Source organism: Amblyomma americanum, chromosome 2 (assembly GCF_052857255.1).
Source record: "Amblyomma americanum isolate KBUSLIRL-KWMA chromosome 2, ASM5285725v1, whole genome shotgun sequence".
In the NCBI taxonomy this organism is placed as follows: domain Eukaryota; kingdom Metazoa; phylum Arthropoda; class Arachnida; order Ixodida; family Ixodidae; genus Amblyomma; species Amblyomma americanum.
In genome coordinates this window covers 227,808,733-227,836,382 of record NC_135498.1, presented here as the reverse complement: position 1 = coordinate 227,836,382, position 27,650 = coordinate 227,808,733, and the positions used below count along the sequence as shown (strand labels likewise).

The following is a 27,650-nucleotide window of genomic DNA, read 5'->3' as shown; positions in this document are numbered from 1 at the left end:
GGTATGCGTGCAAATGGACTGTCATAGCCCCTTTATAGGTGTCCACTTTCCCAGGCGGCAACCCAATAAAGAGGAACGGAGACAAAAAAAAAGGCGGAAGCGCTTACGAAGCACATGGAAAATAAGAAACCTGAAGAAGTTGCCTATGTAGACGCAGATAGGGGAAAGTCGGGGGCGGCAGTCTCCACGGTGGTCAACGGCCGTGGCGTACCAGTCGCCGCTGCATCAATTAGATGCCAAAACATAGCTGAGGAAGTTGCAACAGCCCTTGCTTGCGTTGGAACGAAAGTAAACATCATAATTAACGATAGCAAAACGGCTGTCTGGAGTTTTCGCAAAGGAAGGGTCTCGAAAGAGGCAGACAAAATTTTAGCAAGTTCTGAATTCAACCGTAAAATTACGATAATCTAGACCCCCACACACGAATCAGTCCCAGGCAATAAGGCGGCACACGAGTTAGTTCGAGCTCTCTACATCCGGGTAACCGTAGAGCCGCACGACTGTCGGGGACTGGACGAGCGCTCAAACCTACACTGCAATCGTTGAGAACTATAGAGTTGGAAGAAGTTTTCTGCCACCCCCAGACCGAAGTTTAAAGGGACACTGAGGAGAACTCTATCAATTTTTTTTTGTTAGCAAAATCTGACAGTTCGCCATTTCATGGCTTTGTTGCCGCTTGTCCGGGCGCGAAAGATGGACTTATTTCAAAGAAATTTGGATTCGAAGTTGAAAAAAGTTTTTCCCGCCCCTCTGATTCAAACTCAGGAAACTCTTACGACGCCACGGCAACTCTTATGACGTCACAGAACGGAGTGACGTGAGCCATGACGTAAACGCAGACTCCCTGATTTCTGACGGCTAGCGGTGCTGTGCGCAACCTTCCTTTGCAAGCCTCAGAGATTCGTGACTTCCATGAAGTAAGGAAAATTCTTCCAAGGTGGCGCCTCCTGTCCAAGGAAGTCATCACGCTTGTACTTGGGAGATTGGCCTGTGGCGGCGACACCTGTATTTTGGTTCTTGCTATTCTCTACATTAAAAGAGCTTTGTTTTCAGGAAGAGTGGCGTTTTTGTGATCAGGAGCTGCTATTCTATGGATACAAGCCAACTTCAATTTCTCCTCAGTGTCCCTTTAAACAACAAAGAGGCTGTCGCTTGGCGACGGCTGCAAGCTGGGAATTTCCCAAATCCAGTCTGCCTGTTCCTCGCGTGAATAGAAAATAGACCTGATGATGAATGTAAAATCTGCAGACAAAGGGGTGCTCTTGATCATAAAATCTGTCAATGTCAAGAACATTAAAAGTAGAGACGCCAGGCAGGCATTGTTGCTCATGGCGGCTGTTTTCTGATTGCTGAGGAAACAAATCGATGGACGCCTGCTTTGTCATTTACAATTGGAAGCACATTATCTTTATGTTACAAGTGTGGTCTCTTTTCAGCAGCCAGGCGCATATGTGAAAACCAACACATGCCGTGCGTGCCTTCACCGATGTGTGATGTTCGATTCTGGTGCTGGCTACCAAGTCCTTGCCTGTTATTTGAAGGCTCGGCAATTAAACTCAGGTTGTCACGAGGCAAAACTAGAGCAATCTTGCGGCACGAAAGGAGCAGAGAAAAGTGCCGAATGCGACAACTTCACCACTGAATGTGTGCGTAAGTCGAACATGCATTCAGTTCGCATCATATAGATCTACCCTTTTGCAGGAACCAAGCCGCTGGAAAAACCTAACGCAACTCGAATGTTTCACTGTCCGCACCGACAAATAGTCGCTGCCGACTAAATGTGTGCTTCAAGAAAATAGTACGTGATTTAGCATTACTGTGCGTGCGCAATCCCCCAGGAATATGACGATTATACAACTGCAGCCCCGCGACGAGGTTATTTATGCATAGCTGCACAAACAGTACCGCCCGGTTGGTTGGCATGAAACGCAAAGTGTCCTCTCCTTATCCTAAATAATATCTACACTTGCTCATAAATTGTAGTTTTACTCCTTTACACACTACGATAACATGTAATAAGCACCGATGATGCTATCGCCTGCTTAGGAAACACTTCGCTGGAGCAGCACTTCCCACTAATCCTTCCTGTGATATCGCCAATACTTGATTTTAGATCGCCTTACTGGGATGTATGTTCTCAGAAAAAAATAAATATTGCAGTGCTGGCTCGCGACTAAGTGACCTGGTATTATTACTAACGAATGGAGTATGAATGTTACCTAACCTTCAAACATTGCAGACAATTGGCCTTCGCAAGTGCGCTGAATTTTTTTCTTTTGCAACACCCGCGCTCCGTGAACTTTTGCTACAAAGTACATCGACACTCCTTTAGGTCAAGCGACAAGAAGTTGACAGGTTCGGCAGCACGCATGATTTCAGAACTGCTAAAAGAGCAGAAAAATTACACAAAGGGGCCATTTTAGGGGCCCTGTAATCAATATGTTGGGATCTATGTGTACACATGCAAAATAGGTGCCACGTATGCAATGTGGATTGGGGCTGTAAAATAGAACACATATTCACAGGAGAAATGATGTGGACTCGGGACACATTCTTTTACGCATAATATTGCAGGGGGAAAAAAAGCCGAGATTCCCAAAATTGACCATTTTGCTCTTTGTAGGACAAATGCGGCTGTGGCAATGCACTCATTACAGCTGCGTGCCTTACCACGACAACTGCGCCACTGCCGCTGGCGCTGTCATGTGGCACTCCGAAAGGCCGGTTTTCACACCTCCCCAATCTAGCCCCCCTACAAAAGGCTTCACCGCACGTGATGAATCGTGTAAATAGATGGAAGCACAGGAAGCATGCACCGCTACAGTGAAATTTCCAGTTCACTGTACGCAGCGCCAATCAGCTTGGTGGGCTGGCTCATGCGTGTCCGCAACCAAAACTGCGACCGCGGCACAACAAAAACCCTGCAACAGTTTGCACCAGAGCATTGGTGGTGGCCACGAAGACCATGGTATGGCACCGAATGGAGTGTGCATCTCACGGGCAGCTTGTTTTTCTTTTTGCTGTTGCGGGTCTGTAGAGAATTTGCAGCACATTGGTACTCGCTATGGGCTTACTTCTCTCTGCCAGAAGCCAGGGGTTCCTTGTTCAAACTAACTATAACTTCGAACTCAAATTAATGAGCTTTTACTGTAAACATTAAGAGGCAATTTCGTTAACTGCTGCAGTAGGTCAACAGAGTAATCCCATTGTTATGAACTGCCGTTTTATTAAGTTGTATTGTGCCATAATAACATTGAGGAGTAGAGTTTTGCTCTTTAAAAAATATGATGTCCTCGCTAATATATCACTCTGCAACCTGCTGCAATCGTGTAAAATTTTGAAATGTTCATATGTATAGCCTTGCAATGCAGAGAGGTAACAGGGGAGACCATTTAATGTTGGTGTACAGAAACCACATTTTGTGATTTGTTTGTTTTCTGCATTTCTGGAGTACCAAATGACAAAATAAATTAAACCATACCATGTCATATGTACCACCTGCTTGGATTCTGAAGCACTTACCAAGTTTAGCTGGAATAGCAAATGGGCAGAGGCTCACCATATTGCATTTTTCCCCTGAAGCACGACGAAGTGTTCACGCTCGCATGCACAATGCGCTGTGGTGTAAAAGGTGTGCCCCGTTTTATGCCACTGCCCTTTTGTTGCAATTCTGGCTGGATGCGGCTGTAATTAGCTTGTGTTAGTCTGTGCAGTGCATTTCATGAACAGCAGAGTGCCCCATTGACCAGCCAACAACGTCGTTTGCATTTGCTGATGTCACAGCACTTTTCCCAAGCTGAAATGAGGCAGGCACAGCATGCGAGCCACAAGACGCATCCATTATAAAACCAAGAACTTTAATTCCCTAAAAAACAGAACATTTATATGCTTCATGTGTGTGTGTGTGTTGCGTGCGCATGTGTTTTAGTTCGTGAACATATATATATATATATATATATCGCAGGCTCTCCAACAACAGCTCTCAGCAGCAAAGGCTTGGAAGCAGTAGCGCATCAACAGGGGTCTTCTCGTCTGAACAGTGGTTCCTCCGACCATTCTCGGAGGCATTAACGCAATAATTACTATGACGGAAGATATCATCTCCGGCCTCACGACGACAGGTAGATGGTGGGGCAGCGGTCCCACTGGCCCTGCTCCTTGCAGGCCCAGTACTCGTTCTGGTAGACGTGGATCGGGTTGCCCGTGATGGGGTCCGTCTCCTTGCGGAACCAGACGGGCTCGTACCCCACATAGGGGCGGCCCTGGGCGGCTGCGGCCTCGGCTTCAGCCTCGCGCTGCCGGCGCGTGGCACGCTGCTTCTCCTCCAGCTGAAGCTTCACCTGCATACACACCATGTGCACTGTCTCAGAGGTATGTTTAAACATCAATGACACATGAAGTGCGAATAGGAGAATGTAAATGCAAGCAGAAAAATATCAAGTTACTTCAGGTGATGTGTACTGCCCTTTCAAAGTGACACTGTATACTGCCAGGTTACTTGGTTCTGCATGTTACCTTTGGAGCAAGGCCTTACAAGAACACATCCAAAAAGAGAGAGCAACAGGCACCCCTTATGAGACAAGCAGTGAGAAGTGGGCCCGTGGCCATCGTGTCCTTGGTTTTTGTCTCTGTCTATGCAACGCCATGCTCAAAAATTTATTACACTGTATACTGCAATGCACAAGTTGACTGAAAATTAAGTGACCCCCTCGGCAATTTGCAAACAAGTCGACACCCCTGCTTTTCACTGGACATATTACTGCATATAAGTATAGGTTTGAAAAAAAAAAAAAAAAGCAGCCATCTGGAATTGTGTGGTTGACCTATATACGGAGTCAACCTATTTGGAAGCGGGGGTAGCACGTGCCTCTTGCCAGTGCCCGTTCCCAACAGGATGCATGGAGCTCCACGAGTAAAAAAAAAACCACTAATTCGAGTGCAAATCCATTCGAACTACCTATGCACTGTTTGCCCACTTGCTCACATTGGCAGTTGCTTTCCACGATGAGTGCTAGACAAAGCAAGGGCAAACTTCCAGTAACCTCCGCAGCAGATGTCAAACCAGAATCTGGAACTACAGGACCGTTGACATTTCTGTCTGCCGCTAGTCAGCAGGCCGCATGCAAGCATACAAGGCAGGACAGAGGCCTGTTTCATAGCCTTTTACCTGCATTTTCCTCTGACTGGCAGCCTTGCGATCACTTCATTCGCCATTTCTTGCTTTGAGCTACGAAGCACAATGCCATCCCCTGGTGATTGGGGAGGGGGAGCAAGAAGCGTCCACTTATATTTGAAGTAAACATTCTTTTGCCAGCAAGGGCTGCAAGTTGCAGGGCCAACTTATATTCGGAGTTGGCTTATATGCAGCAATATGCGCTAGTCAGATAATAAGGTCGCATGGCTAGTGCAGCATGTCCTTACAGGTTTAGTTCTCACCGATTCCATGCTTGCTTATTTTTTCCTTCATAAACAACCAGCACAGTCTCTAACTTTTCCTTCAGCACTTTGACAAATGCATGTTTCCCACAACATGGCATCGCGGAGTGTGCTCACTACTGAATGTCCCAAAACAACAGACACGCAACAATGGCACCGCAAGGCCAGCCCAACGTTTTTCGATAGGCTTCAGTAAGCACAACCATTCTGTCACTATTCGAGAGGTGGCGCGTCTCCTTGAAATCTACGCAACTGCCATAAGGACGTTTGGCAGCTAGCATGGTTTCAGTATGCAGTTGTATGTGCTCCGGCTTCAGTTGGCATTCAAGAACAACGTGCACGTATTGCGCTCACATTATTAACTAAATGCTGTGAAGGTACAGGAGAGGTTTTGAACATGCTCATGTGCAATAAGCCAGTACGCACTCGGGATATGCTGTGGCGGAGACAAGTTTTGCGCAGTGGCATTTTCTCAAGCGTTGCATGGATAAATGGTTTTCTATGCAAATAACTTAAGCAGCTGAGGCCATATTCTATATCTGTGGCAATGATTATGAGCCTCCTCAGAACATCAAAAGCTACTACGAACATGTTGCTAGTGGCTCCATTAGTACGGTTCCGTTGCGACTAAAACTCTGCAAGGCAGGCTGAGGAAGGGCACGAGGCAGTATTTTCATCTGGGCCACCTTGAAACACCCAAGGCAACAGAACAGGAACACCCAATGCATCTCTTCGCGCTTTCCTTTAAAGGAGTATGGACACCTAATTTTGCTGGCATGTTTTCTTCTCTACAATGATGCAGAAACACTACTAAGCATGAATCACCATGTGATATTCGCCTACGGCCGCTAAATAATTTATAATCGAATTTTTTCTGTCATGCTATCTCGGTTTCGGTTTCAAGAGCCAAACAATGGCTGCTACGTCAAAGAGTGCTTTTGTGTCATGTGCAGCATGGAAAAACGTCTATATAATCGTTGCTTCATTGTTTTAGTTCACTGCAGTGCTGAAGCTAGCCTTCCTCAAGAGCCGGAATGACGAATGTGGAAGCAGTGATTATATTGCAATTTTTCCATGTCTCACGTGGCCTGTAAGCACACATTGACATCGTAGTCCTCATTCGGTTGTTGTTCGGTTGTTGAAACCAAAACCGAAACAGCACGAGAAAGAAATGCAATTATAAAATATTTAGTAGCCGTAGGAGAATACCAGGTGGTAATCCATGCATAATAAAGCCTTACACATCATTACAAACAAGAAAACACGCACCAAATAGTTAGGTGTCTATACTCCTTTAACACGATCGCATTCCTTGTCAGTGCTTTATTCTGCCCTAATTTTTGTGACAGGCGACAAAGTAGGAAGCCGGTGTGATGCTGCGCAAGATGTCAAACATGCCAAGGTAACACAGAGACTTGTGCTATAAAATGTTCCCCCTCTTATACAGAAATAATCTAAGGTCTGCCACCATACAATATTTTCGTCCTCTTGCTGCACCATGGAGCTTACTAACAATGTTCACCTGAGTACAAAAAAAGCACCCATATGATAAGAAACCCTGGTCAGAGCAAAGGAAAGGCATGGTAATCCTTCACAAATTGCAAGCACAATTAATGCATTTCTGCAACAATTTACACCCAGCATTTCACCTGAGTGAGTGAGGGAACAAGGGAGCGCGTGTCCGTGCATGCGTGCGCTGCCATTTTATTTTGCAAGATGCTGCCATTTTTATTTTTGCAAGACGCAATACCTAAAAGGCACGATCGACCAAGTTCTGCTGGAATATACAGTGAAAAGGGCATTGTACTCCAACAAAATGCATTTTTGGAGACACACAGATGACTGCAGAGGAGTACTTGTCCTGGCAAGTAGCTTTGTGGAGCTAGGTCAGAAATTGGAAAAATAGGAAGATGCTTAAGCTTCGCCTTTAAGAGTGGAACGTGACAGCGTGTTGCAGCGCTGCCAGGGAGTCCACGGAATGACATCGCCTTGCCCGTTGGACAAATTGGTCAGAGTCTCTAGGAGGCCTCTGAGACAACACAGATGCTGTTCCACACTAGCACTCGTAGACAGCTGCGGTTCCATCACACCTGTTCAGAAATGAATGGCGCTACTCCAACGCAGAAAGGTTGCCTACGCATGCGCCATCTGTCTGGCCAGCGCCGTGCATGGCGAAGGGGGCTTTCAGTGGGTGCCACACGATGGCGCTACGACTGCACGCCAAGCACAAAAGAAATTTACCGGAAACGCATGGTACTCGCTTAATTCCAACATCTGTAATATACATGCTCATAATTATTCATGTACGCCTCAATACAGATCACGAAGATGCGTGTCTAAGAAACCCGTGCGTTCACTAGATACCCATTTAAACATGTTCAAATGTCAAGCCGTCTTGGCGGAAAGGAAGCATCCCCGTCTCGAACGCCAAAGGCCCTGGTTCGATTCCCGGCCGAGGCCCTAACTTTTTCATTCATTGAGTGTGCGTACCCTCTGATTTTTACGCAGCCCCCGAATATTTTCCGACGCACGGTGCCGACAGCTACAACTACTACTACTACGGACACCAACGGCTTTTCGACAGAATGAACTGTATACGCTGTCGCATAATAACGTAATGACATTGCTTCAACGTATCAGCTCCTGAAAGTTTGCAAGAGCAGCCACAGCGAGCTTTTCTCCAGTGTTTCAACCATGCATATCATATCATATCATAGCATATCCTAAATTGTCACAACCCAGGGCAAGCCGTGCAGGTAGGTGTAGAGGAGCACCCAAGAACGAGGTCTGTCCCGTTTAATCCCAGAGCCAGGTCTAGCCCGAGCACGCCTCTCGAGCTAACCACCACATCGTTGTCAGTGGAGGTGCGATCAATGCTCCTGTCTCAAAAAGTTGAATGGCGCAAGGGAACAAACACAGGAAGACACAGAGACAGAAGGACCGCCTACTACCAACTGAGTTTATTGCGGAAAACACCACCTTTATATGCCAGTACATAATCACCACCAGTGCGTTACCATAGCCAGGACAAGCTAACAAGAAAAAATATATGTACAGAAAGAGATTACATTTATGCATAAAAGCCAGAGAATTGCTACTCACAGAACAAGGCATGAAAAATTTACGAACATGATAGCAAGATTAAATGACAAGATCTACACATGACCATCTAAATAATCCAGTTGCTGCCCGCTGAGTTTGACCGACGAAGTGCTTCTGCACGTGGGCCCACCTTTCTGTATGTGAAGTGCTTCTATAACTTCCCTTTCAACTCGCGCTCTGCCTCTGGTGATAAACTTTGCCTCTTCCAGCCCCGGTCCGCAATCTAGGCAATCTCTGCAGTGATCGGGAAGGTTTCCCCTTTCATTGTTCTTTATTGTCCGTTTATGCTCAATCGCTCTCTCATTGAAACAACGGCCGGTCTGCCCAATGTAGACCCGCCCACACTTGAACGGTATCTCATAGATGACTTTAGACCTGCAATCGTATTTCATTTCATTTCATTTTATTACCTTAAAGACCCACGAGGGGTATTACATAAGGGGTGGGCACATATATTTTGGTAAGCAAGTGTAAACACAACGAAACATGATTGGTAACATTATTGGGAAAGTTGGATGAGCATGTGATCGCTGCGATGTCGTTGGATAGGTCGTTCCAGTCTGCTGCAGTTCAGTAGCCTCAGCTTTTCCGAATTGTAAAAATAAAATTATTATGAGAATGTCGATGAAAAAAGCTTGTTCATGTAGGGCAATATAGGCTGAAAGCAGCTCATACTTTCTTGAGTGCCCATCTCACACGCACGTCAGCAGCCATTTTCCAATGTGTTTGGGTAATATACTAACTGAAATGCGACTAAGCAATCTTGTTCCAGCAATGCGAATGAAATCAATAGTAACACTGTGTTATCTACCCTTTAGACGCTTGTTCCTTTGCATACGAGTACCTGCCTGCCGACATACCTCAGGAAGGGAGGTAGCATGACAAGAGTGAGCCCACAACTGCAGTTCTGCCGCCTAAGCAGTGGTTGTTTAGACCTGCTCATTACCCTACTTAAAAACTATAGGGATGCTTAATTACATCACATGCGGGGGGATCGCATTAGAATCCACAAATTTTATGACAGACCACAATGCCAGGTACTTTCCGTGACAAGGCTATCACATTACAATGCTGGTGGGGGCAAATAGAGATCGAAGCCTGCAGAATGGCACATGCCTTTCACAGTCGTCCCTACTGACAAGCGGGAAACTGAAGTGCCAATGTCCCGGCAGGCTCTGATTCTGGAGCATTGCATTCCAGAGCACTTGGGAGGTTTGCACTCTCGCTGCCTACCCCATGGAAGCCACCACCAGCGCTTGTGAGCTGGGGAAATGGCTGTGGCAGCGCACACATTCGGAATTCATAGCAGTAGCAATGTCCAAAAACCCGGCAGTGATTTCATACCCGAGAAGTTTTGGAGAAAGTGGTGTCAGCGCTGTGGTGTCTTGTCTCGCTTCGTCCCCGTCTTTATTCGCGCTGTATCGCATTATAGAAAAATACCAACTAGCCCGATCTGCCACTCTTGCAAGTGGAGAGAGAAGGAAATAGTGGGGATGACGAAACTTAAGAGGGGCACACGTGGAGACGGGGAGGCACTGCTCAATTTAATTAGAAATCCCAATTTACGAATCTATGCAGAAAATTGACACGGTTCAACTATGCAAACAAACCACAAGCTGGAACTACAGGAAGCAAAAAATGATCTATCAAGCACCCAGCGCCCTAAATAATTTTTCGGATGATATTGACTTTAGGGTTCCTCTGAAACATTTTAATGCAATAACCAATGGCTACTTAATCAACATGACATGTTAAATCCTCAAACTTTTGCGCACCGACGTTCTGACACAACCTTAGCTTACCTAATAATACAGCCCCTTTTTGTGTCTGAACACTATTATTAGCATTGAAAAGTCTTGCGTATTTCACCTATTTGTTTTCAGCGCGTATGCAAAGTCTGGTTTTATGTCATTTTTGTTGCTCCGCTGTGATCACGTTTCATACAAAGTGCGAGCCTCCTTCTCTTTACTTTGTTCTGTAATATGCTTAATGTTTGTTTGATTTGTAACATGTCCAATTTTTTTTACCACTGCACTGTACTGCAAACTGTACAAGGAAGCTGAGGCCCCGTCAGGCGCTACAGGCCTTTTGCCTCAGCTTCCTCTTTCTTCGTTAGGAAGAAACAAAAGACTTTGAATCTTTGAAAAACAGTGCTGTTACAGTGAACGCAAATGGGGTCTGTGAAATCGAGCTATCAGCTGGAGCGCAAAACCTTTATCGAGGCCCTATGCTTACCTTAAGGTGACCTGTGACGGTGCAGCACAAAAGAAAATAAATCTAGCAGGACAAACATTTAGCTAAAATGGCGAGAATTGGGCTTAGTAGGTTGTTCATGATGGTTCAATGCGCTTAACTTTTTACAGAAAAAGAGACAAAACAAGAACACCAACACAGACTATCTGAGCCTATTTGAGCCTCTTAAAGGCAATTTTTTTCTTTGTGTGCGCATTCCCAGTGTTCCTGCCTGACAATGTTGACGGTGCTGTCCAAGCAAGCAGATAAGCAAAAGCCGTGCATGCTGTGTTGTACTGAAATGAGGCGGTACAGGGCTGCACAACAAAAAGAGATGACGTTGGATTCCACCAATCATCTCTGTTGCCACATATGTGTAGAAGGAACCAAGAGTCAAGCCTCTACAGTAGCCTCAGCGTTATCACATGTGCCGTGGCTCTCAGTTGTTGTAATAGAATTGTGGCGTAGTTTCAGCAAAAAACACCAATTTGTAGGAGCATATAGCAGGTCTAATGTAATGACAGAGGTTGGCGCAACTGCTGCAGCATTCCCACCACTGTTTTATTCCCTTCCATTCTGCTGCGCGTACTTGCATGGGTTTTGTTTGTCCCTGAAGGCCCATGTATGTGAACTCTCAATGCTAGTAGGATGCTTGTTCCATAGTGGGAGCAACCACTGACCTGGTTAGCCTCGTCCCAGTTGCCCTCCTCCATGAGTCGCTGATCGGGCCGCAGCCGGCTGTCAGTGGGCGCCACACCTTCCTCTGGCTCATTCAGCTGGCAGGCTAGCACCGTGAAATTGTACATGCGCTCGTACTCCGCCCTGCACATCACCAGGCAAAAGAAGTGCCTGCTCTCACCATGACTGCCGAAAAAGCACCTGGAAAAACGCAGGTCTCCGGACACAGTGGATGCCGCAACTCTTAAAACAGTGAAGACTAGCTATATATGACTTCAAAACACAAGAAAAAATTTTAATGACCTCCCCCCTCCAAGAAATAAGAAGAAAATTGTCAGGACGGTTACCACTGCTTAATGCAAGATTCAGCAACAGCTGTTAAGGTATTTGTATTTTACGATATGTTGTGGTTGAAAATATGACAGTGACGTCGCATGTGCATAGTTCTAGGGCGCTCTTTTTAGTTGTCCACACATAGTCGCTGTTCGTCAAGGTCTGCTCTCCAGTTCGCTGCTCTAGAAGTGCAGTGCCACTGCCGATCCTTGATGAGTTTCCCAGCAGTTGTTGCAGATGGACCGTGCTACACTCCTCTGCTCTCGCCATACCCTTCTTCCTCCATCCACGGTAACCACGTTCCGAATGGTTACCGTGGTGCGCCTCCCTCCATTCACCTCCTCCTCCTAGGCTAGCCACTCCCCTGTTGCTTCCACAGTCACCACCATTCTCTGGTTGTGCCTTCCTACGCTCTCGCCGCCAAGCCTGCTTCCTCGTCACAGAGACAGAATGAATATGAGAGAGGACACTCCCCCAGCGGCTGGTGAGAGCCTTTCGGATTGCTCGCATGCCGCTCAAATCCATTTTAAAGCACCAAGTGGTTGATGAAGGAGGAGCTGGCCGAATCTTTCGGTTCAGTTTCGCTGGATCGAATTTCAGATTGCTTACGCGCCGCCCGATGGATTTTAGTGCAACACAGCAAAGTGGGCGAGTTGGTATTGCATCTTAGGGTATTGCATCTTAGTGCACCCAGTGGTTGGTGAAGGCAACTGGCCCTCGCTTACCGTTTCTGTTCCACTGGCACATATTTTGAAGTGCTTGCGTGTTACCCACGTTTGGCTATGGCCGGAGGTGGACAGAATGTCTCGTTTAATCCCTTCTGCGAATTTCGTCGCACGGAAATTATTTCAATGTAAGTTCTACAGAAAAAATTACCAATAATACAGGCAGGTATGGATTCATAATTCAACAAGGGCTCTTTCTATCTTGTGCACTTTTCATCTGTTTGGAGCAATTGGTCATTCAGCATGCAGTATTTAAAAATGAGACAGGATGGCGAGGAAACTGTTTTATTCCAGGGCAAGATAAAGATTGAGCACACACAGGCTAGATACAAATCAAGACCAGCATGATAGAGAAATAATGGATACAAAGGTAACCGCATTCCCTAATACAAGCAAATCTGAAAATAATAGCAGAGAGAACACAAGATAGGCAGTCAACACATCGTTAGTGCTTGCATAAAAAAAAAAAAACAAGCTGGGCGTCCTGAAACTGCAGTGTTTTGCAGCTGGCAATGAGGCACTGAGCAATGAGTGCATGCTGTATTCATTCGTGCCCTGGCACTCCCATTCCAACCCCTTACTTTTGCAAACAAACCACCCACACGGGTGCTGTGCGACTTGTGCCGTATGCGAACAGCTCACTGCAATGTAAATACACAACAACAGCCTGTGCTACTGTTTATGTTGGTGTTTTCAAGAGCACTATTGTGAAAACGTGTCTCACCTGTTGCCCAACACGTGAAAAGTTGTTCGGTGCAAAACAGCAACACCGACACAACCAACGCCCTCAATCACGTGCTGCAATGCAGACGAAAAAGCTCCGGATCGTTTTTCAATACGTTATATCTTCACATATATGTTAAAACAGTGGCGTAGAAGCATAAGATGATTCTTTAGCAGCAAGAAAATTGTGCGCTTGCTGATAAGAACATTTTTACACTCCTGCATCTTCTGGCGTCTGCTGAGAATACCAGACGCTTGCACATGTCAGCCGAGAGGACACTCTATGTTTTCTTTCTCTATGTCCTCGTCTTTCCAGGATAACTACCCTCCGGGTGGTATCCGTGGCAACCGCTGGCTGGCTGTGCCCTCTTATGTCTGCCAGGGTAAACATCCTCCGGTTGGGGATTCCTGATCTCTTGCGATAGTACCCTCCTCTTGACACCTTCCGGATGCCTTGCACGCTAACCACTCTCCAAGTGGTTCCCTTGCAACGCACCCACCAATTACGCCCATGAATACAACAGACAATCACAAAGTCGAATCCACTTATGACAATATTCAAGTGCCACGAAAATTCCATAGTTATAACCTATAATTGTTATAAACGGGGTGCACGAAAAAAACCACAAAAACTGCAAAGAGGGGTCACGGAAAGCAAGTGACATGCGAGCTCCGCTGAGGCATCGTGTTGGTGGCCCCGAAAAGGGCCTTGTAAAAAATACGAGAAGGTTGCTGCGGCTGCCTCTCAGCTTGAGAAATCCCGAAGAAACGCAAGGGTGAAATCGCCACAAGCAACTCGCCACGTACTTCTCAGTGGATTGCACGAGAAAAACCCATGTCCATCAGCCTTGCTTGTCCCATGCAAAGCTTGTCGACATCGTTCTCTATGACATCCAGGCACTCCACGTGGTGCAGCGGAAGGTCCCTCGCAGAAACAAAGACCCGGAGGGACTGAATAAACTGCAGGGCCTCCTGCGAGGATAACGTTGAAGTCGCCTGCCCTACCGCGTCATCGCTGCCGTCGCCGCCGTCAGTGTCACCGTCACTGTCCGATTCAAGCACATTCGCGACGATCACCTCATCGGTAGGAAGTTCTGATGTTACTAATGCGTCGTCCACATGCAGAAACTCTTCGAGTCGTGACGCATCCTCACCGACTGCGGACCAAAGTTCTGGCATCACTTTGTCAGTGGAAACTTTGCAGGCTTTGTCAAAGTCATTCCTGCCTCGGATAAAGCACGCTTTCTTAAAGCAGTTCCGCACCGTAGAAGCGCCAACTTCGGACCACGCACCAAGTATAAACCACACGGCCATCACCAGATTGATTTTCAAGTCTGGTCGTTCCCTGCTTCTTGTCCGTGCGGCCACGTCCATCAACAAGACTAACTTGCTCAGGACGCGGTAACGATACATCACCTTAAAATTGGCAATGACGCCGGTGTCCATATGCAGCATGCAAGCCTGCCGCAGTGTTCGGAGGCAGGAAAAAAACTTCCACGTTTGAGAGGTTGGGCATGGAGTGGTGGGCACTACAATTAACCAGGAGGAGTGCCACATTCCTTTGCAGTCGCTCGATGCACTGATCAAACTCCAACAGCCACTCTCGAAAAAGTTCTCGTGTCATCCAAGCCTTGCGATTGTTAGAATAGTTATACTGGTATCCTGGCAGCACCGCAGAAGCAGCGGGGATTTTTTGACTTCCCAATGACAAATGCGAGGCACGTGTTGCTTCCGTTCATAATGGCGTACAAAAACACAGTGACGAGCAGCTTGCTGTTTTTGCCGCCCTTGCACGTGTCTCCTTTCAGTGCATGCGTCTTGGAGGGCAACATCTGGAAAAACAGCCCCGTTTTGTCGCGCCAACGTCGGCGTCAACGTAGTTGTCGAGGATGCGGGGCAGCGTTTCCTACAGCCACTTCTCCTTCGCCTCCACGTCAAGCGAAGCTCCCTCGGTGGTGACGGCTTTGTAGACAATGCAGTGCCTTTCCTTGAAGCACTGTATCCAGCCGCCACCTGGCTGGAAGTCCACATTGTTAATCAGCAGGGCAAACTGCTTTGCCTTTGTGGCCAGAATCGGCCCGGTGATAGGCAAGTTCTGGGCACGGGCACCAAGAAACCGCTCGTAGAGGGCCTCCTCCACCCCCTAATAGACAAGCGTCATGTTTGTAAACAAAGGTGGTGCTGCGGTTGGCAGTGACGCGGGGTGTAGGCAAAAAGCAGCACGCCTACACTGCGCCAAGCGACGCTGCCTTCAAAACCAACTGGTGCATGCGCATATTTCAAAGCATGCGCGTCGCTTGTGGTTAGAAACATTTTTGTTGATGCTCGGTGAGTAGTTTTGCACTTTTTCAGCCTGTTCGCCAGAAGGAATTAGTAGGTGGTGCACTGCATCGGGTGCTTCTCCGCTCCTAGTTTGCGACAAGTAAAAGCGCAGCGCTACGTTGGGTGAAAACGTGAGGTATGGGGTGGAACTAATCGTCCACAGTTCTCAAATTATGGGGCGATAAAGCATATCCGATTGCTAGTGCAAGATATGACGACGTGATGCACGACGCGAATCAGCTTTCTCAGACGACGAACCTTGTAATGTGCTTCCTATTTTCATCGAGCCGCTTCACTCCGGAGACCTTGGAAATTAATGAACACTATAGCTGCTTTCAACAAGGCAAATGCGATCCGAGAGCTCCAAGAGCGCATGCATAGACGTTTTCCTCGAGCTCTAAACGATATTTACGCTCGATCGCTCGGCAAAGCTAAACTTTTGCTTCTTATTTTAGAATTTATTCATGTGTGTGCATTCTGCTTTATCGGAGTGGCTTTTGGTGTGGAATTTGCTGTGTTCGCCAGGTTCTGATCGACCTACAATGTGAAAATTCAAATAATTTGGGAAATAACACTGCGCGACTTTGTCGCAATCCTAGCGTCGTTGGACCAGTGTTGAAACGACACCCTTGTTGAAATTCGCGAAAAATCGTCGTGCGTGCTACTACCCGAGTCGGGTGCTTCTTCAAGCATGGCACAGAGTGAACGCTGAAGGCAACAGGCGGCAGCTTTTTGTCTTTTTTTTTTGCGCGAAGTGATGCTCGGGACGTTGTCCAGGTGATAAGCATCTGAAAATGGCCCCCTAAGTTTAATTTACAATCCCAAGCACACGTAACATCGCATCTAAACTTATGCTGAGAGCACGACAGAATGAGAACGTGTTACAGTCGTTACTTGATTTTTGCACTGTTCCCCACGCGACCGCACAGCAACGATGCGAAGTCAGAGACACGAACCAACTTATTAGACGTGAACGCAGAAACGCAATATAATAACCCAACGGGTGAAACGAGCTTGGCGCAATAACCCATGAGCTCGGCAGTTATAATTAGCAGCGAAGCCGATCTGTCGGCGAACTTGTCTTGCCCTTCAACCCCTGCCCATCGTTTTCGCGCCTATCTGACTGCAATAAACTTGTGGAAACTTATGCTGCTTCCTTTCTTCTGCATTGCAGCTCAACCAACTGCACCACAATTTGTCGGCACGCCGTGAATTGTGCCCAAAAACATGCAAGCGTGGTGAACCCAATGCAAAAGGTCCCGCTATTTTCCTACACAACGAAAGTCACTGCTGACGCTAGCGCCGCCGCATCTCTTTGACGTCACGGCTTGAAGCTTGTCTATAGGCACCTTGTCGAACACGTTTGCGCTCACTGTCAAGCGAGCACTTTTCTTTGTCGAACTGCTCAGCAGAGTGGATGATCGTCGACACCGTCGGTTGCGTTAGTGCGTACTCCTTACCAAGACACACTTTCTTACCGTCTTTGTAGTCCTTCACAATACTGCACTTCGTCTCCAAATCAATAGCCGTGCGCTTTCTTTTCACTGGCAACGTCGTCCGATAATCAGCTGGCGGATCAGCCATCTTCCGTTTCGGTGGCGATTCAAACGAGACGGAGAAGCCACATCAACACAAACAACAAAATCCGTAGGCAGAACTGCCCAGAATCAGGGGCGAGCGAGCAGATCAGCACTGTCGGCGCGTTGGCGAGGCCCATTCGTGTTTCGGAGGGTGGCGCGACGTAGACCTATGGATACCGCCCACTTGTGTTCGGAGGGGTGGAAGGGTGGCGGGAGAGAGGCGCGAGAGGCTGGCGATGCGAAGGCAGGAAAACAGGGGCTAGATTATGTAACTGTCAATTAGGAAAATTGTCATAAACTTGTCACAAAGGTGTCAATAAGCCTCGCTCCTATTGGTCGGTTGTGGCCAGCGGCCATATTGCTTTTTTGCGCCACGGGTGGCTGCTGACGACGTCACGGATATGACAGAAGTGATGACGTTGCACACTTAATTATGCAGGCGGTTATTGACAGTTTTTTGTCCCAGTTTTGAGGCTGTCAATTTGACCGTTGAGTTTGTGACAGAAAATGGCGGCGGTGTACGCAGCGATACGACTGAGGCGGATGCGCTGGCGCGATCAACGGCGAAGGAGGGCGCACGAAGACGCGTTTGACTTGCCGGACGAGCTGTTTCGACGCCTTTTTCGACTGGAGAAGCAGACTGTGGAGCGGTTGTGCGACGAACTCGGCGATGAACTGGGAGGTTCGCGTGCGAGTGCGCTGTCGGTGCGGCGGCAGGTGCTGTGTGCACTGCGGTTCTTTGCCACGGGCGGCTTTCAGGCTGCCGTTGGTAGCGAGGCGCACGTCGGCATCGCACAACAGACAGTGAGCAAATGCGTGCGGCAGGTATTGGAGGAAATTTGTAAAGTTAGTGCGCAGAAGGGGTGGGTTCCGTCGTCACCTCTTTGACACACAGCTACATATAAATAAGACACGCTTATAAGCTAGCAAAGCACTTTATTTTTCCCAGCAAATGGCACTTCATGGTCGTCTTCTATTTCCCAAGGGGAAAGAAACAAACAACCACTCATCACATACTGCAACGCCTCACCTTTTGGCATTTTTGTCATCAATCGAAGGAGCTGAACAACACAGACTTCAACAAGTTGTCTTCATCGCCTTCGTACCAAGCGCTTCTTGCAAGTTTGCTCGATAGTCACATAGCCTTCACTGCATTTATTGAAATTTTTCTGCGCACTTAGGTCAACCGCACAGTAGCTCGATTCCAGACGCCGCGCTAAAAACAATAACACGGCGTGAAACAGCTGCTTTCGTGAGAAGCGGCCTTTTTACCACCGTCAGCACACCCCTGCGGCACCGAAAGTTACCCACCAGTCAATTTAATAGCACAACTTCAAACGCTTTTTGTTTTGCTTAATATTTTCGAACGTTAAATACAATGTTTTGACAAAATAAAAGTTATTTTCATCGCTGCTTATTTCTTATTTCTTTTTACAAAAAATTAAGCAGACGGTCCCTCAAATGCTCTCAGGGCACCGTCCTGCTGTAATTGGCTGATTCCTCGTTGCATCACGTGGTGACATCTCATCGTGACGTCATTTTGACGTCACTGTCAATAACTTGTGACAGAATTTGTCACAGTTGCGTAATCTAGCCCCAGGTTCTACTGTATGAGCATGCGACAGGGAGGGTGCAGCGGCTGGAATTTCTTTTTTTTTTTGAAGGATTTCGCATTCCACTACCTTCTGGCACGAGCACTGAGCAGCCAGACTTTTGTTATAGCCTATAATGTGGCATGGGGGCACTGTAGTAAGCGGGCTATTTTATCATACAAAACATACAAAAGTGGATGGTGCAGCAGCTTTTCATTGTTGTAGCTGATATACTGTTAGAACCAGTATCATTATAAATAGGTTCGACTGTACTGCTATGACGCGAATCCCGGGCATGGGAGCTTAAAGGTGCCTTGCAACATAGATCAAGCATGATGTCTTTATTCACTGTATGCAAAGTAAGAGATATTGTGACGCCTGAACGCCCAAAGGGATCATCGAAATTGTAATATTAGGAATTTTAACCTTCTCCAGAAACGCCAATCAAGCCAATGGCGTCTCAAAGCAGCAGCCATTCTCGGAAGCGGAAATGAGGTGGCACCTAGATTGGGAGCTGTCTTTCTGTTTTGATGGGCGTCCAGTTGGAACCTACCGTAAAAACCGGACTATAGGTTGGACTGGAATATAGGTCGACCCCCCCAACTAACCAATTCTAAAAATGAAAAAAATCTTTTTCAATGAAAAAAGTACCAAAAGACACCCTTACCTTGAAACAAATGTGACTCGACAGATTGCACAATGGTGACAGTATTTATTTTCATTTATATGCTGCTCATATGTACACCCGGCCAATTCTTTAACAGTATCGCGCACCCATCGACCCGCGTGTTTGTTTCTGGCACACGCAAGTACGGCGCCGTAGAGCAAAGCCCTCCTCTTCATGAATCGCCGCAACCAGGATGGCGAGCCTTTGAATTGCACCCTTGTGAGTCTAGATGCACGCGCGATCTCTACCGCTTTCACGCAGATGCATTCGGCAGTCACAGGCAGCGATCTTGCACGCAGCGCAACCTTCCCTTCCAATTCTAGACATGCTGCGATCCGCTCATGAAATACTGTTTTCTTCTGGTTGCTGCAAGTTGTAATACGCAGCCTCTGCCTCCGCCAGTACTGAATGCTCTTTTCGGATACTCCAAATGCGTGCTGTGCCGCCAGGTTCCCGTGAGCTTCCGCGTACTCAATCACGTTTTTCTTGAACGCGACAGTAAATTGCCGTCGGCTTCCACTTTGCACCTACGAAAGCGCAAAATGGCGGCCCTGCTGCTGATGGCGATGGAGGCTGTTGACTTCAGTCGCCCATTGTTGCAAGACTTCCATAGTTTTTCCGCCAATGACCGGTAATAAGACGGAGGTCGAAATTTTCACCATGGTTTTTTGAAAAAGAGTGCGACCTATATTCCGGTTTTTACGGTAGTTCCTTTATACTTGCAAAATGGATCCAAAATATTATGTCTCTCAATGCTGTAAGCTTTTTGCATGACACAAAAACTGAAAAGAAGCAGTGAAAGCAAGCGAAAAGTAACAAGAATAACGTTAGGGGTGACACTTTCCATTTCGCTTCAAAGCAAACCAAGAAGGCAGCAAAAAAAAAAGCAAACATTTCCCAAAAATGTGAAGGGAGAAGCCAGACAGATTGGAGGAGACCTTACATCTTGGCAACAAAGAAACATCAGGGAGCTTCGTTTGTGGAGTTAGTCATCCTTGCACTGTCTACGGTGCACACATGGGGGCACGACAGCATCAAAATGTGTACCTGTGGGCAGCCCTGGCAAAGCAACAATTGCACGCAAGCTTCCGCTGCATGTGTGCTAGGCATGGTTCTGACTGGTAGCGCCCAATCTCAGCAATAGGCAGGTGAAACGCGTTTCTGTCTGGCCTTTTTATTAATGCAATAGCATTAAAGGCCCCGAAAATCCAGTGTCGGCATTGTTAGCGATAAATAGGGTTGCATAGGGTGGGTCAGGCAGCCACCCCCAGAGAAGTAGCCTAGATGGGCAAGCTAGATCACGTGACCTTTTGGTGTCTCCACCAAAACCTACCCACCGGACTGTGAGAAAACTAACCACCCTGGCAGGTGGCAATTACAATAATGGTTGATCGCGAGAGGTTGGTACAGAGGAGCAACCTGGGTCGCACAAGACCTACCGGTGGCAGCACCTGCCACCACAGGGCAGTGGTGCATCTCTCAACTGCTGCACCATTGTGCAAGGAATAGCGTGAGGGCTCCAGGGACAGGTGACTGTAAAGTTGGGAATGAAGAATTTTGCATATATGGGTATTAACTCATTAATGCTATCGCATCACATCTGTAAGGCAGAGCTTAAGGGGGCACGCAGGTTTTGAAGTGCGAAAAAAAATACAAAATATTCAGTTTTAAGTGCTCACGCGACTAAAAATGAATAGATCAGATTAATAACCACTGAGGAAAACATCATGGTGCCCCTTTAACTGTTGTCCCTGTAAAACACCAACACCGTTTGCACTACAGCCACGGTGTAAGATATATTTAGGTGTCGATACTGTGCCCGGCGGCGCAACCAGATCCCCACATTAATGGAGAGATTTAGCACAGAACAATCAGCTTCTGCATGCTGCCAGTGTGCACATGCTGAATGGTGCATTAGGGCAGGTGTGCAAACATCTGGCCGGCACCCTCTGGACGATCTGCGCATGCACAGTGGCTCACCGCAGAAGCGGATTGCGCTATGTTAAATCTCTTTCAATCGGAGACGCGTGGCTCCCTTGACTTGCGCACAATGAGTCTGAGCTGAGTGCAGCTGTTGCAGCCACTCTGCTCCGCAAGAAATTTGTTGAACAAGTGGGATAATGCAAGCACGAAGGGGAGCTAGCATGAGACACATGGAGATGGGTGCCCCTTTCAGACATTGGGCGGCATTGGGCGTGTGGTGCGTACGCCTAGCAGGGGTCATGGAGTTACCGCTTAAAAGCAACAACTGCGCAACAACGCAGTCACAACTAAGAGCAGCAGTAGGATGCCCGACACATAGGTCACACACCACACTGATATGTCCGCACTACGTGTAGGTCAGCTCCTCCAATTTCCGATGGCCACTTTTGCAGAATGGCGACACAACTTCAATGAGTCTGACAAAGCTTCAATGCATTCTTCTTTCTTTTTTTCAAGTAATGGCCTTGCGTATTAAAAATATGCATGATTTTGAAATGTGCCAAAAGTACTGGCACATGCCTACCTTGTGTGCTATCAAGGCTGCACTGCCCATACACCTCCTTCCTTCCTGCAAAAGGCGCTGTACGGAAGGAACTCACCCGGGCAGGCGCCGCTTCCAGATGACCTGCAGGCTGCCTGACTCGACGAGCGGCCTCCCCCCGGCCGTGTTGGCAGGGGTGGCGGACAGGACGCGGGCGCACTCCAGCTGTCCATCCCAATTGCCCTGCAGGAGCCAGGTGGCTGCGCCGTCGGCGTCTGACACGAGGCCCGTGACACGCCGCGGAGGCTCACGCGAGAAGTACGAGTACGGGTGGAACTTGAGACGAGCCACATGGCCTCGCGTGTGGTTACGGATCTCCATGTCCCCCTGGTGGTCCACCCACAGCTTGCCCACAATGATGTTGTGCACCACAGTCGTCACCTTGCGCCACGTAAAGTGACTGCCGGCCAGGTCCAGGTGCACCACGCCCAGCGGCACCACCTGACACCATGCGGATGTGTGCAAGGGCAGCAATGAAGTCAGGAGCTTGTTTTTGGCTGATTTGACTGTAGGTGCACTCTTTATACGGCACTACTGACAAGTGTCAATGTATGGTGCTGCCACTAGGGTGCAAACAAACCCACCAACCCGGTTGCAATTCCAAAAGCCCAAACCAACAGTGCAATGTATCTAATCTCCTCCCCATGGCAATGACTCTTGCTCCTCTGACCATGATCTGGCAGCAGCCCCATTTTCTGCCACTCAGCCAATTGATAATGGTCAGGACGGTGGTTAGAAGGGGCCACCCAACTAGCCACATAACACCACGCAAACTGCACAAGCTGCCATGTACTAGATAATTTTAAGTTGTGGGGTGCATCATCCCGAAACAGCACCTTGGGGGAAAGGGCTAACAAACGCTGATATCACACAGCCCCTCCATCGAAATGCGGCCAGGAATGGACCCAGGCCCTCAAGCTCAGTAACCAAAGCCCCCCAACGGCTGAACCACTGCGGCAGGTAAGACGAGACAAAGCAGCAATTGACAAACGCTCGTAAGTGGAGTGGTTGGTCAGGCTAGCTGGTGCTCAGCAGAAACCATTGTCGTCATCATCATCATCAGCCTGACTACACCCACTGCAGGGCAAAGGCCTCTCTCATGTCTCTCCAAGTGACCCCATCTTGTGCCAGCTGCGGCCACCCCATCCACACAAACTTCTCTATCTCAAGGAGAACTCTAGTTTGGGCTAGTTGGTTCATGACTCACAAAGAAAATGGCACGAAGTAGGGGGCAGAATAGAAACAAACACAACAGGACCAGCGCCAACTTACAACTGAATTTTTTTTTCTCGCGTAAAACCTGCCTTTTTGTAAGCCACCATGCCGTAACAACCGTGCAATCAGGCATTCGCAAAGTCAAGAAGCCAACACACGCCGTACAACAGATCACTGAAAGAGATCTAATACATGAAGCATGATAAGTAACCAATGAACACATTTTATCATGGCCATCCGGAAGAAAAACCCAAACGACACAAACAGCTCTACAAACCTCTACAGCATAACAAACAAAGCTCTACAGTACACCTCTACAAAGCTCTACAGTATAACAAACAGATCTACACAGGTATGAAAATCAAACGATCATGACCAAGCAAACCCTTAACAACCGAAAACTATACCACCGCATGAGGAGTGATGCCAGATGACCAACAAGAAATGTGGAAAAATGTGCAGAATGAAGATTTAAGACCAAAGCCGCCTCAAAGGTAAAAAAAAAAAAAGAAATTGTGACAGGCGTGAAGAGTGCCAAACCCTTTAAAAACCAGGACTGGTCAGCCAGCAACCATATGAATGATATCCAATGACCGACCAGAAACATGGAAAAAGTGAAAAAAGTGGAAAAGTGATAAAGAGGCTTGGACCAAGGCTCGGACAAAACTACCTTCTTGAGGAGTGGAAAGGACAGATTCGAGAGAGAGGTGGTGGAAGCCTATTATATCAGGAAAGAAGGGAGCAGGTGCATCAGCATGCCATCCATTACGCTTAGCAACGAGGAGTTCACTTTGCTAGAACGTTTTTTGTAGGTTTATCATTTTGTCGTGCACTCCCTTCGATTCTTTGTGACGATGCGCCATTGTTTGCACGGATTCCTGTTTGCATTTTATGCCTTTGACGCAGACTTTGGTCCGAGCCTCTTTTTCACTTTTTCCATGTTTCTTGTTGGTCATCGGATATCATTCATATGGTTGCTGGTTGACTGGTTTCTGGTTGTTAAAGGTTTTTGCACTCTTCACTCCTTTCACCTATTTTTTTTTACTTTTGATGCGGCTTTGGTGTTAAATCTTTATTCTGCACTTTTTTCCACATTTCTTGTTGGCCATCTGGCATCACTCCTCATGCGGTTGTATAGTTTTCACTTGTTAAGGGTTTGCTTGGTCATGATCGTTTGATTTTCATACTTGTCTAGAGCTGTTTGTTACATTTTTCTTCACGTCGTTTGGGTTTTTCTTCCAGATGGCCATGATAAAATGTGTTACGTGGTTACTTATCGTACTTCATGTATTAGATCTTTCAGTGGTCTGTTGTACGGCGTGTGTTGGCTACGTGACTCTGCGAATGCGTGATTGCACGGTTGTTACAGCATGTTGGCTTACAAAAGGGCAGGTTTTACGGGACAAAAAAAAATTCAGTTGTAAGTTGGCGCTGGTCCTGTCGTGTTTGTTTCTCTTTTGTCCCCATATTTCGCGCCATTTTCTTCGTGAATTCTTTACCTCATCTGCCCCTTAACTTTCTGCCGCCCCCTGCTACGTTTGCCTTCTCTTAGAATCCATTCAGTTACCGTTAAGAACCAGCGGTTGGTTATCCTGCCTTTGCATTACATGCCCTGCCCAAGCTCATTTCTTCCTCTTGATTTCGACTGGGATGTCATTAACCCGCATTTGTTCCCTCACCCACTCTGACCGTTTCCGGTCTCTTAACGTTACACCTATCATTTTCCTTTCCATGGCTCGTTGTGTTGTCCTTAAGCCGAACCCTTTTCGTTAGCCCCCACGTTTCCGCCCCGTAGGTGAGTACCAGAAAGATGCAGCTGTTGTATTCTTTTCTCTTGAGGAGTACAGTACAATCTCGGTGGTATGAATCTCATGGGGTTGCAAAAAAAATTGTATCATCCGAAATTTGTATCATACAAACGAATAAAATCTGCATGCAAAAGCATGAAGAATACAATAACGCAGATCTGTTCACGGCTGACGAAATTTATTCACTGCGGTGTGGCCACAGCACTACGCGCGGTGCGTACTGCGCGATTAGCGATCGCGACTTTGGCGATGTACGGGCCGCGCATATGCCGCTGAGTGTGCACGCAGTGTGTACCGCGTGATTAGCGATTGACTTTGGCGATGTGTGGGCAGCACTTAGTGCGAGAGGGTGCAGTCGCAGCTAGCGCGTTCGTATCATCCATTGAGGCGAGGGAGAGAGTTCGGAACATCCAAAATTCTGCACATCGTACACAATGCACTCTGGCCGGGGAATTTTGCGAATTCGTATCAACGTGTTCGTATCACTGAGATTCCACTATATTGGTAAACTGCCATTCATGATCTCAGAGAACCTGCCATATGCGCTCCACCCCATTCTTATTCTTCTAGTTATTTCCTTCTCATGATCCAGATCAGTGGTCCCTACCTGCCCTAAGTAGACATATTCCTTTACCACTTCCAGCCCCTTCCTAAAAATTGTGAACTGCTGTTCCATTGCTAGACTGTTGAACATTACTTTGGTTTTCTGCATGTTAATTTTTAGACCCAGCGTTCTGCTCTGCCTGTCTGACCCATTTATTATGCCTTGCAGTTAATCTTCTGAGTGACTTCGCAAGGCAATGTCATCGGCGAATTGATGCCTGGTAAGGTATTACTACGGATTACTGAGGTAAGAGAATAGGGGGAGCACAAAAAAACTGAAGCGGGCCAAACCAGCGATCAGTACTACATCCAAATACTTTATTCACTGAAACTGTACAGTACAGCTGTACAGCAAAACCTCGTTAATTAACTCTCGTTAGTTTAGACTGCGAGAACAGTCCAAGCCAATGCCCATTTTTCAAGTCTGTCACGTTGGACACTTGCTGACTCATTCACGACAGGTATCGCACCGCTTAATTCATGTAGGCTTCCACAAGAGGCTTTTTCTGTTTGTTTTTTTCCTTGGAGAAAAGTGACAATCAAAGTGTGTTGCATGACACCAGGAATGTGGCACCAGGGTGGGTCACAGCATGCACGACCACTGCACATGGCCAGGCACCACCAGAGGATGGCAGTTGCGCAGTGTGGGAGCACGGAGTGATGGTTCACCGCAACTGGTACAAACAGGCACACAGCACTCAAAGCAGCACTGACCTGGAGGTACTTGCCCCGGAACTTGCTGGACATGGAGAACTCCTGCCAACAGCGCCACCCACGGCCCTCACAGTACTGTGCCAGCATGGGTGGGTGGTGGCTCACCTGCACACAGTTGCACCCCTTCCTCAGGGACAGCGCAGCAGACATCAACCAACAAACCCGGATGTCGATTTTAACAGGAAGGTCCCAAAACATCTGCATTTCCCAGTGCACACAGATAGGTGATGAACAGGCTTTTTAACTCAGCTGATAGCATCAGTGTTTTCTTCCCTCTTGGTCAGATATCCTTTACATCACTAAAGCTCCTGGCCATTTTCAGAACATCCACGAACACCGCCCATCTGTTGAGTATTTTTGCCTGCATTATACTGTAGGCCAAGCCTGCTGAACCTCACGGGAATATTATACCCTTGTCATGGTTTTGATCCTAATTCAACCCCATGTGCATCGAGGTCTTCGAACAGCATCGCTCAAACAGTGCTTCTTGCTGCAGGTTTGTAAGCATTCTTTGCGCAATTATGGGAGTTTACCAACATCCCTCAAGAGAAAAGTGCACAACAGCTGTATCTTACCGGTAATCACCTACGGGGCAGAAACGTGGAGGCCAACGAAAAGGGTTCAGCTCAAGTTAACGACAACACAGCGAGCTACAGAAAGAAGAACGATAGGTGCAATGTTAAGAGACCAGAAGTGGCCGGAGTGGGTGAGGGAACAAACGCGGGTTAATGACATCCTAATTGAGCTCAGGAGGAAGAAATGGGCTTGGGGAGGGCGTGTAACGCGCAGGCAAGATAACCGCTGGTCCTTAAGGGTAACGGAGTGGATTCTGAGCAAAGGCAAGCATGGCAGGGGGTGGCAGAAGGTTAGGTGGGCGGACGAGATTAAGTCTGCAGGCATAGGGTGGCCGCAGCAGGCGAACGACAGGGTTAATTGGAGAGACATGGGAGAGGCCTTTGCCCTGCAGTGGGTGCAGTAAGACTGATGATGGTGAAGCGATTCTATGTTGTTCAGATAATTGTGGTAACTTTGCGTGCTGTATCTCAAACGTTTGCTATCAGCTTTAAACTGAGCACAGCTGAGAGCGGGCATTCTGTTAGACGACCGTCGAGCACGCTTGTTGCTATGCCACCGCCAAGCCATTCAGTTCTTTGTGGGCGCAGGTCCGCTCAATAAACAATTTCTGTTAAAGCCCTTTTTGCTGTCTTCCTGACCACTGGACTGCTGTCACCACTACGTAACAATATATTGATGCTGCATCTGCCATTGTGACACTGTCCTCTAGATAGCTAATCCACGCCCCGGTAGCACGCCCACTGGATAATGTTATGCAAGCCTCAAAAGCCTGTAATCAGCTTACCTAAGCTTTCACTAGTAACATGTAGCATCCCCACCA

General features: G+C 47.5%; 1 protein-coding gene across 1 annotated transcript in view; it reads right to left on the bottom strand.

Moving 5' to 3' along the window:
* Positions 1–3,840: 3,840 nt before the first annotated feature.
* The window catches only part of Osbp (oxysterol binding protein), a 70,410-nt gene continuing 46,600 nt past the window's right edge, over positions 3,841–27,650 (bottom strand). Inside the window, exons 5-8 of the mRNA XM_077655791.1 lie at positions 26,255–26,359; positions 21,973–22,355; positions 11,451–11,592; positions 3,841–4,340 (exon numbers count right to left, since the gene is read on the bottom strand). Coding sequence (XP_077511917.1) covers positions 4,110–4,340; positions 11,451–11,592; positions 21,973–22,355; positions 26,255–26,359 — 861 coding nt within the window. The 3' untranslated portion in view covers positions 3,841–4,109. The remainder of the gene's footprint in view (positions 4,341–11,450; positions 11,593–21,972; positions 22,356–26,254; positions 26,360–27,650) is intronic.